Genomic DNA, 12,025 nt, shown 5'->3' on the forward strand with positions numbered 1-12,025 from the left:
AAAGCGAGTGGCAGGTGCACACGCCAGGCCTCCTTTCTTGCATGCTGCAGCCTCATGACAAGTGGAACTTCTGACTCCAGTGACATTGACAGTCCTTCACTAGATGCTAAGATAGTGGAAAAACAAGGGGCAAGGCACAAGTCTGAGGAAAGCTGCTTTCCTACTGCTGGGAAGAAGCTTTGATATAGATAATGCATATATTACTAAAAGCAAAGTGATGAATAACTCTCTGGAAAGGATTTCAGAATTTTCCAATTGCCTGAAAGAAACATTAATTCCTCTATGTCAGGTTTGTCACCATGAAATATTACAATATGTTTTTACTTAGGTGTTAAGCTTTCTATGGGAACTTCATCTGAGTTTGAAGATGAAATCTTACCAGAAAATGCAAACTATTAACTTTTACTGCAGTGTGATCATTGGCAGGATGCCGTTAAGACCTCGGCAGCTTCTTACCTGGTGGTGGCTATCTTTTCTCCCTTTTTCCAGTCCCAAAATACAATACTGTGAAAATCGTCTAAACCAACCGACACCAGACATTTTCCATCGGCTGTATGAAAACAACACAAATGTCAAATGACTCATTTCTCAATGAAAAACCACAACATTTTATATACTGTAAAGAGGAACAAGAAATTGATCTTAAGAATATTATTTAGGCTCAAATACATTAGGAGAATAATACACTAAGGGGACCTCACTAAATGAAGTGCATAACTACTAATAGCGGAGGTTCTCAATGTATAATAACTGGTTGCTGAATTAAATCGCTGACCCAACATTCCAATCTGAGACACAGGGCTGGGGGGAGCTTCTCAGGTAAGTCACCAAAACCTTGTTTATTTTGTGTCAGACAAATCTCATGACATTTACTAGAAGAGCCATTTAACTTTGTGACTCAGTCTATTGCGCGCTAAAAAAAAACCAACTGGTTCTGTTCAACCCTCCAAAATAAGAGCATCATAGAAACTAACTTGGAAAATTCTTTCAAAAGATGACTTTATAATTTAAAAAAATCTTAATGTCTTAGTTTCCCTATTTCAAATGTAATATGCTTGTTGTAGAACATTTAGATGATAGCGACAAAGGAAATTTAAAAATCATCCAAATTTCTAGGCCTACATTTGATATATATCCTTATCAGTTTCTCTACCTAAATGTGCTTTGAAAAGACAAAACTAGGATCATAATGAACATACTATTACTTATTGTTTTTACTTCTTATATGATGAACATTTTCCCTTAGTATTAAATATTATTTATAACACTATCAATAATTCGGACAGGTTGTTTTCCAAAATAAAAAAATATATATGATATGTAAATGAATTTGAAATCAAAATAGTTAATTTGCTTTCTCATTTCAAGACAGAAGAAGAGGTACAGTCAGTAAGTCTTTCCTTTGCTGCCTCCTCACAAAGCTTCACAGGAGAAACATCTCAGGTCAGCAGTTCCTCCCTAGCCTGGAGTGGGCTAGGAGACGGCTGGCCAAGCTCACCAAGGCTCAGTTTAGCAGGGTGTATTCTCCGGCCACACACAGCCAATGGCCTTAGGGTAAAGAAACATGAGTATGTGATAAACCGTTTTCCACAGCCCACTCAGGGTTTCAACTGGTATTTTCAAAGACAGCCCTGGGGTAGATGCCAAATTAGGATTGCCAGGGAAAATAAAGGAGCCTAGTCAAATTGGAATTTCAGATAAGCAATGAATAATTTCTTAGTACAAGTATGTCCCTTGCAATGTTATATTGCATGCAATTATATTGCATGGGACATACTTGTACTAAGAAATTATTTGTTGCTTATCTGAAATTCCAATTTAATTGGGCCTCCTGTATTTTTATTTGCTATATCTGGTGACCCTCCCCAAATGCTGCTTAACTAACGCCCAACCCTTGGGTGCCCTTACTTGTTCCAGAGACCCTCCCCCGACCAACTGGGAACCATAGTCTGCTCCTTTTCTGGAGGAAAAAGGAGAGTAAGAGCCTGGCTTAACAAACCAAATCCTCCCCAATCCTCTACTACCACCAAGTATGAGGCAAGGATTTGAAAGTTACATTAACCCTTTGAAGCTCCTAGACTACAGTAGGTGAAGACATTAACACTTTGACAAAGGCCTAAATCACCACCAGGTGAGTATTATAAACAAATGTGTCTTCTCAATCACAATATGTCTTTATGCTTAAATGTTACCAGGCTTTAAATTGTGCCCCGTGTCTTTTCATGCATTTGGGAGAAGGGACTGGTGATGACTTCCGATTCATTACCAGCAACATCACTTTTCCTGTACCTCTTGGTGTGGCCTGGTTACATTTCCATATTAGCATGTCTCTGTATTTGGTGATTTTATTTTTATTAGAGAGTTCTCTCTCCCTTTTTAGATCCTAAACTCTTATTTAAGACTTACAGTACTTGTATCACATTTCCAACATGATCCTCGTACTGAGATGGTTTTCAATGAATTCTGATGATACTGGGAGATAAAAATGGAATATGCCTACGGATGGTGCAGAGGGAATGGGAATATTCTGTTATATAAAAATTTTAATCAAAAGCACTGCACAGATATTCAGTGTCTCTTTTTTTTTTTGCATTTGTTAATTCTACATTTTGTTTTCTTTTGTAACCTGTGTAGCTATATTAGTATGTCTTTCTTAGAATGCAAACATCCACACATTTTAAATGATAGGTTTTTTTTTTTTTTTACATTTTATGTCTTTTGAAGAAGTCCTCAGGGTGATTTTTTTTTTTTTTTTGCTTCTTTTTATTGGAATTTCTGCAAGGCCCCATCAGCTTGTCTTCCCAGTTACACCACCTTTCTACCCCAGTTTGTGACTATGAGTAACAATGAAGCAGCAGAACAAATCTAGAGGTGCCTCAACAACCATACCTCTTCTTTAGGATGGTGACTGCTTCTTGAATTCTGCAGGTGTGGGCAATTTCTACATACCACACAGTTTGGAAATATAATTGGCTATCTTTAACTTTTTCTGAGTTTTTGTTTCCCCTCACAGAGGCTTGATCTTAGCTTTGAAAATCCATTGTTCCTTGACCATTTAGTCAGAGTTTTTGATTTTCAACCATATTTTTAGGGTTTAAGTAATGTCCTTTCAAATCTTTCCAGTCACAGTATGTATTAATTATGGATATTTTGTGACATAGTCCAGAAATAATTCTAAGGAGCTTAATGTCAACAGTAAAGGGCAAATTAGAAAGAGAAATATCTTACTCAGATAATTACAAGTTGGTCCTGTATTCAGGGCTCATAAAAAATGCATAGGTTTTGGGAACCGACACAATGAAATCACACTAGTCTTAGATGTGCCCTTGTGGAAATCAGTATTATTCAATGAAGGTTTTTAAAAATATGAGGATGATATTTAGGCTAGAATATATTTATATCTGAACATTTCCCTTTCTAATTGGTTTTCTGTTCATGTGGAAGCACTTTCCTGTCTGCAAGTACAGAAGCAAAGACGGCTCTCTTTTCCCCAGACAGTGAAAATAAATCCACAACGAGTTGCTCAATTAAGTGACACAATATAAATTCATTCTTTCTAGTTGACATAATTTAGAGGTATGGGTTATGTTGTTAGAAATGTTTTTGATTAAAAATGTCATCTTTTTTGTTTGCTTTGGAAGAGTGGCAAGAATAGATTAATCTAAAGTCCTAGGTGTAACTGCTTATCTGCTGTCTAGTTTTCACATCATTTGCCCGCTTTGTATTTCCATGACAATCTCTTTCTCTAATTTCTTTCTGTTATCGGCAGGTTTCCAGAACACCCCCCAAGATGAGCTGACGTGTAAGAGACAAGTGGGTGTGGAGATACGCTGAGGCACTCAGATGGGGCCACCAGCTAGGTAATAACCAATGTAGGTGTCCTGTTTACATGGTTAAACTGGGAAACCTAAATCATCTTCTCTTTCAGCATTCTGACTTGAACTCCTCACTTTACTGCAAGCATCCAAAAAGAAGGGATAGATACTCCTGCTCATGAAAGTGTTTGACTCATGGCTGTTCTAGGACAGGGGTCTCTTTTCACGAGGGTGCTGTTGCACGTGGCAGCCTCTATGCACCACCATGCCCACACCACATTTACACTGGAGAGCGGGGGTGGAGGCAGCTGGAGGCACTGGCCATCGGGTAGAAGGAGTGAGGAAGTAGGGGGGCACAATGAGTGGTCCAGGTACGACTCTCATGCTAAAAGTTTACACCAGCCCTGGCGGAGGGCAGGGGCAGGAAAGGGCAGGAGGACCGAGAGGGAGAGCACAGCCGGCACGGCTTCCACCAGCTGACGGCCCCAGGCCTGGTAGCTTTCTCACGGGACTGAGAGCCAGGAGACCTGGGTCCTCGCTCTGGATCTGCCACTGTCTGACTTTTACCGCAGCCATACAACCAGACTCTCTGTATCTACATTCTTGGCCTATAAAGTGGTGCAGGCATCTGTTTAAGACTAAAGCTATATCATTATAACACAAGGTACTACTATCAATATAAATTAAACCAAAGAGGCTTCAGGTCACACCTTCAGTAGGGCCATAGAGACCACAAAGATCAATCGACCACAGTTCATCTGCATGTAACCATACACGGTGATGGATCAAACACAGTACATACTTCCTTACTTCCTGAATGGTCCTTAATGTTAGCGCCTTCTCAAACTATCACCTAGCTTCCTTTCTGCCATTTATAAATTAACATCGTATTTCAACTCTGAGACAAAAATATAATTTTCCACAATCAAAAATACCACATTCGGGGCTTCCCTGGTGGCGCAGTGGTTGAGAGTCCGCCTGCCGATGCAGGGGACATGGGTTCATGACCTGGTCCGGGAAGAACCCACGTGCCGTGGAGCGGCTGGGCCCGTGAGCCATGGCCGCTGAGCCTGCGCGTCTGGAGCCTGTGCTCCGCAATGGGAGAGGCCACAGCAGTGAGAGGCCTGCGTACCGCAAAAAACAAAAAACAAAACAAAAAACCCCACATTTGCTGCATAAATGGGCGCTTCCTTAGTGACTATTATCTGGGGAATAGAGAATGTATTGTTAAAACTGAAATATCCTTTTTATGCAGAAAGTATTTTATATCTGGGCATTTCTTTATTTTCCCAAAATGGGAATTAGAAGCAGTGACAGAATCAGCTTCTCGGCCTCTTCCAGAGTGCCTGGTTTCTCTATCCCGGGCAATGACGTAAGGGGCTGCCTTACGAGGGGAAGATTTCTAAGTGCAGCTAATTTCTCGATCTTCCTTTTACAAAACCACTAAGCCCAGAAGAGACGGAAGCTCTCAGAAATGCAGAGATCAAGTTACTGGGTACCAGCTTATTGCTACTAACTTGCCTCATAATCAATGTTTTTGATCAACATTCCTCTAATCTCTTCTCTAAACGTATTCAGCATGAGTTGGTTCTTCTGATTTTCCTAAATTTAAAAACCAAAAATTTATTCAATTCTCTAGAAAAAATAATCTGATGATTATTGTATTCTATTTCTAGTATTCTAAATTTCCTGCCACTGTTTATACATTAATACACATACACACATTTCAGTTGAAATCAGTGAGTAGATACTTTGAGTTCTACTTTTTTTCTTAACTTGATACATAGAAATGTGTATGAAATACACATGGTCCACATACTTGTCATTTTGAATTATAGCTTTTGTTAAACAGTGCCAAATTGTCTACTAGAATTATTGAGTCAATTTGCAAAGTTGCTGACAATATGAATATGAGAGTCTCCATAACCTAGTGCACATTTAGGTTTTATTATTTTATTTAATGGGTATCTTACCACTCTTCTAGAACATACTGATTAATATAATTTTTATATTAAGTATACACATGTGTATCCGCTAGCAAGTTAATTTAGGAAAAGAACACAGTTCAGCCATCAGGTAGAACTGTTAAAATAAAAAAAAAGCAGAAATCCATTCACATCTTTGGAATAGAATCTTATTTGAACTCAAATTATAGTTTCATTTTAGATTTTACTGCTTTATCAAGGATACATGGTACACTTATGAAAGTTGTATGTACATCAAACTCCTGGAAGTTTAGGACTTTGTATTCACCGTTTATCAGGTGCATTATCTGGGCCTTCAACTGGCAGGTGGTAGCCAAGTAATTCTCTCTTCCTTGCTCCTCATGCCTCATGTACCTCACATGCCCACCAGCGTAGAGTATGAACAATTTAGGTTTGATTTTTACTAATTCAATAACCAAAGTATTGAATAACTTCTAATAGTGATATAACAACTCAGATTTGTATAGTAGGTTACAGCATATGAGAATAAGCGTGTGACACACTCACACAAATCTGTACCATGTGATTGGTCAGAGAATAAAGATAACTTTCATCCAAAGATGGTTTACAATGTGAAGTTCTAGTAGCAGTAGTGAAAGGCAAGACAGAGAGCATTAAGCAAAACTTCATTCATTCATTCATTCATTCACGTTTTTGGAGTAGCTTCTGTGTCTCTACAGCATGTGCAGTGGGGAACAGAGAGATGGGCTAGATGAGTAGTTTACTGTCTGAGAAGGGCATAGGAGCTGCTAAGACACATAACTACTGTACCACATAGACTCTAACAGGTACCACAAGAGCAATGACAACAAATGGGCTAAGGGATACAGAAGAAGGGACAGGACATTTCTCCCTGGAAGGATGGAGGAGAAAACTTTGAGCTTGGTCTTAAAGGATGGTTGGACTTGAACAGACACATGGTAACAGCATGAGCAAAGGAACACAGGCAAAAAGGACAGGAATGCATTTAGGTTCTACAGTTAGGTAGACGGAAAGGAGCACGAGTGGGTTAGTGGGTGAAAACACTGCAAAGGAAGGTTGAGGCCAGATCATAGAAGGCCATGAATGTCCAAACATGGGCTCAGCCCTGAGTCAGTCAACCAAGGGGAGTCTATGTGGTAGCAATGTAATTGCACTTCCAGAAGACTCCAGAAATGGGCAGGATGGATTGGACAAAGTGGGGATGGAATCAGAGACCAGCATAACCACCATGCACAGACTAGAGGAAGTTCGGGCCTGAACTAGGAGAGTAGAGAGGGAGGTACATAAGAGAGAGACTGGGGTTGTGAAATGGAATTTAACAACCAATATTATACACATTGCACATATTAAACAGTTGAACGAAATTTAGAAAAAGGAAATTACAGAATCAGTTTTCTGTAGAAAGTTTAGAAATTTTTTCTACAGATCTAATATCTACATTGGGGTTATTAAAAATTTCTAGGTTAAAAACACCTTTTGCGATAGGCCCTCATTCTTCAATTCTAGCATAAAGAAATGGTTTTATTCTAAAGAAAATTATAAGTTAGTATTTTTTTTAACAGCACAGTGTTAAAATTTTAAATTAAGGAGATGGAAACTTCAGTTCTAATTTTTCAATACGAAATTTTATTTCCAAAACACCAGTGTTGTAAAGTGGACCTTTGCAGAGAATTTGCACCCCTCGCTCTAGTTCTTTACATTTTAAATCACAGGTGCTGTGTTCCCACTTATTTGGAGAGATGAAACTGATGTTCTGAGTCACTGCCAGACATTTGCAACTAAGTCTTTCAATGGTAACAGCTGCTCTGGATTTCACATCTCTCAAGCAAATGCAGAATACAGTGTGAGCTCTGGGTAACGAGTTGGGAGAGAGAAAATGAGGAAGATGAGGAAAGGAGGTGTGATCACATTCACACATCTGATTTCCAGTCTAAGACTGGGTAGCTGACAGATGAAGGGCTTACCTCCTTACAAGCAGGACTAAACTAAATAAAAGGATCTTTTTTTTAAAAAAAACAAACCCAAAGTAAATATGGAAGCATCTGTCAATGACTCCAGTGGCAAACTGGTGCTTACCTGAAAAATCGAGCGCACACACTCCTCTCTGATGTTGTCCTTTCAACAGTGACAAACATTTTAGAGTCTGTGTGTCCCACACATGAATAGCAGCATCTCTCCCAACCTTAAATTACAGGATGAGTGTTATTAACTAATTATAAACTATAATAAGAATGATTTTGTTCCTTAGAGTCAAGTGCTGCTCAGAAATCAAAACCCACACATTTGGAGAGTAGGAAGACCCTGGGAAACCATCTGGTCCAACTCCACTGTTTTCCAGATGAGGAAACTGAGGCACAGGGTCTAAGGGTCTTGTTCTGGCATCAAGGTGGGTGCCAGCAGAATCTAACCTGGTACATGGCTCCCAGTTAAGGGATATTTAAAACTAGCTCAAACATCCACTGTGCTTTGTTTCTGTCAGTTAGTTCTACCCTTCCCTTCTGCCTTCTCAACTCCACACATGATTCCACTCAGCTGTATGTTTTCATGGCACTATCCTCAGAGCTCTTTTACCCACCTCAATTATTTACCCGCCTCAAGAAGGCCTGACCCTACTTCTCCCCCTGGGAAATGAAAGTTTCATGGCTTAACTCTCTGTCATTAAGGTGGCTTCTCCTCAAGGGGACACAAGCTTCTATCATACCAATTCCCAACAACAGAGAAAACTGTAATACTAAAGTGGTTTTCCTCACTTATAATGCATAGGGGGAAAAAACCCTTTTGGGTATGATGACTCTAAAAGGGAAAATGGGACATAAAGCCATGCACATAACTGAGCAGAGTCTGGCCAACTCCTACACTGGCCTATGGAGGCTAAGTTACCCCTGGAGTGGCTATTGGCATACTGGTCTGCCTCCCAATTACAGTATGGAGTGTGGTAACTCCTCAGGGGTTTATGTAAAGAACCAATCTCTGTTTTTTCTTTCAAAGGAAGACTATTAAACACCCATGAATCAAGCATCTTCTGTTTCTAAGAAAGACAATAAAGGGGGAGGGGACAGGAAAGAGTGAAAAGGCAAAGTAGTGATCAATTACTTATAAAACTTAATATCAGAATAGATGGTCTAATTTGCCGTTGGAGGAGCAGCAAACCAGTTTTTCAATTAATGGCTCTTCCGTTTTGGAGGACTGTAATCCTTTTACAAATATAAGAGCTACGAACTCTTCTCCCCCCCAGATGGACATTTCTGGGGGTTGACTCCCGTCAGGCCCTCAGTTTCATCCATGGATCTCATGAACATCAGGCTATAAACCCTGTTCAAACACTTTTACCTCCTGTATGTCAAGTCTCAGAAATAGTTTGTTGTCTCATAAGGTCAAAAATTTTCTTGGAATTTGCCACTTAGATGTTGAGGATCAGGTGAAGTACTGCCTACAGTTAAAAGCCCATGATAAAACTGAACAAAAATGTAACCTATACATTGGTAGAAAAGAGCACAACACTGAAAATACTGTTGACAATAGTATTGCTTTACCAGCAAGGCAATAAATCTGAGTTTAACAGATTCTCTGTTTACTGAGTTTACTTCTATCCCCCTCCTTTTCCACACAAAATGATTGACTACAGGGCTCTATTTTGAGCAGCTTTTCAATTATAGACTCAATCCGAAGTTTGGCATTCCAAAATGGTTCATATAAAGTTTAGTTTTTTGAAGGTTAAAGTATAATAAACTAGCCACAGTTCATATGACTTTAAGTTTTACAAAAATAACTATACACTGGATGTTACAGTAGTATTAAAAGATGGTTCATTCAATAAACATTTACTGAGTACCTAGGATATACTAAGTTCTGGGTAAACAGTAATGAGGAAAATACATTAAGACTTCATGGAATTTACAATACTCTAGTTTTACCTAATCCTATTCATAGATATCATCATGTGAGAATAAGAATCCCTCAAAGCCTTCCCAAAAGTGCTGGAATGTATTGGTTGACTCTCCCACCATCATGAAATGATCCAGCATTCACTGCACTTTCAGCTTCCTGCCTTAGGTTTATTTCTACCAAGTATTTCTTGAATTTCTCATATGTAAGCTGAATTCAAAATTAAATCCTCTCTCTCTTTGGCTAAACTCCCATCTTACAGGAGAGATATATACCTGCCCAGTGGCCACATAGTCCTTCACTGGATGGATGGTCAGGCTGAGAATGTCATCATCGTGTCCCAGGTACAGCCTCTGCGAGTGTTGTTGCCTATTGTACACAACAGCAACTGCAGCAATGTGATAGACCACTTCTCCAGCTTGTGTGTAGAACAGATTGTTTCTACAATCATAGCCTCTATAGCTGAAGCACAGGTCCAAGAGATGCAGTCGTTGAACGCACAGTGAATGAACAGAGCAGAAGTTGTGAGAAGATAAAGTTAACATGTTAATATGGACATGGACAAGCAGAACCCAGGTGTCTCCACAGTTGCCTAGGACAGTGATCGTCAGTGGGGGTATGAGGACCTCTGAGGGCATGTGATGACTTTCTAAGAGGCAAATGGACACTGATAATTTTAACAGAATCTATTTCCAGATCCTCAGGTACCATATGTGCTTTCTCTTAAAACTGACCAGTCTGAGAACACACCTGTGATGAGGTACTGGCTTTCCTTTCCCACCTCCCCTTTCCTAATCGCCTTCCTCCCAATTTAGGAAGTCATTCCTCTCATCCATCGGGAATCTTACTATGGTATATTACCCTGGAATGTCAAACCTTCCAGGGACACCAAAACAAGTACAAGTGCGGATGGATGTTGAAAGTGAAAAACTCTAACAACTGGGTAAGAGATCCTTTTGCAAGTCAAGTGACTTCCAATTCTTTGCTTTTAACAAATTTGAACAGTGATTTAACTGAATTCTTAGCTGATGGATCACTAAACTACATTTTTGTGTGATATATCAAAATCACGCCACATATTTTTGGTCTATGACAAAGAGGAGTTTAAAGAACTGATCACCATTTCTGTGATAAAACTGCCTCTGTTCTCATCTACTTAAGTAGCTAGATATGAATAAGCTTTCTTAGCGCTTACATTAAAAAGTGAAAAATTGGAATAGATTCAATGCTAAACTGTTACCCTCTAGCAATAAGAAATATATATGCACATATATCTGAACTCATTGAAACAATTCTATCTTATTAAAAGAAATTTTCCAATAAAATTACTTATGTTTAATAACTATCAGAATTTGTACTACATTTATGTTGATTTGGCCAGCTATTTATTACTAATAGTTATAACAATAATTAAATCCAGAAAAAAATTGTTAATGCTTAGAGTAGCACTGTCCAACAGAACTATTATGTGAGTCACATAGGTAATTGAAAAATTTTCTAACTGTCACATTAAAAAAAAAGGAACAGATGAAACTTAAGAACATTTAACCCATAATGTCCAAAATATTATCATGTCCACATGTAATCAATATAAAACATTTTAATGAGGTAAATTTCTTTTTCATGCTAAGCCTTCAAACTCTGGTGTGCATTTTCCACATAGAGCACATTCAGACCAGCCACATTTCAAGTGATCGTTGGCTACAAGTAGATATCGTACCAGACAGCACAGAGTTAGAGACTTATGGTCACGGAGAATTAAATTTAAATTGACCATATAGATACGTTTTTTCCTTATTGAAGTTATGACAGGGTAATCAATAAAAGACTTACAAGCATAAAAATATTATATTAGGATAAAATTCTATAGGAGAAGTAGAATAGAAATATGAGTTCATGTATTTGCGATATTGATGATAATGGGAATCAAATATCTATGCATTTGGGTTCCACTGGAGCCATCTAAATAAATAATGTGAGTATTCATAAAACACAAGATATATTCTTCACAACCATTTAAGCTTAGGTTGAAAAAGCTTAGATGTTAACTTAAAGTGTGGAAGGTTGTACATGATTTTCAAAATTCAAAGTTATTTGGGGTACACGTGAACAAAAGCATTTGAAGGAAATACTGTCCTGGGAAAGCCAGCTGAATAGAGCAGGAGTTACGGGATAAAGGAAGCAGAGATGGAGAGAATAAAATGAAATAATAATGAGTGGTAGTAACACATGCAACACAAAAGTACATGAAGTGTGAAAAATCTAGATACACACACTGAGATGGCCATAGAACACTGAGAAAACTGGACAGAGAGCCGTGGTTAAAATATTAACCACAGGTAAGTGCAAACTGGAGAG

The 12,025-nt window shown here is 38.7% G+C and overlaps 1 protein-coding gene across 1 annotated transcript in view; it reads right to left on the reverse strand.

Annotated features, from left to right (window-relative positions):
- EML6 (EMAP like 6) overlaps window positions 1-12,025 on the reverse strand; it is a 184,741-nt gene that overhangs the window by 101,771 nt on the left and 70,945 nt on the right. The window contains exons 15-17 of the mRNA XM_033838189.2: window positions 9,943-10,129; window positions 7,859-7,964; window positions 457-550 (exon numbers count right to left, since the gene is read on the reverse strand). Of these exons, the coding sequence (XP_033694080.1) occupies window positions 457-550; window positions 7,859-7,964; window positions 9,943-10,129 (387 nt within the window). The remainder of the gene's footprint in view (window positions 1-456; window positions 551-7,858; window positions 7,965-9,942; window positions 10,130-12,025) is intronic.

The sequence above is a fragment of the Tursiops truncatus genome, chromosome 14 (genome assembly GCF_011762595.2).
Source record: "Tursiops truncatus isolate mTurTru1 chromosome 14, mTurTru1.mat.Y, whole genome shotgun sequence".
In the NCBI taxonomy this organism is placed as follows: Eukaryota; Metazoa; Chordata; class Mammalia; order Artiodactyla; family Delphinidae; genus Tursiops; species Tursiops truncatus.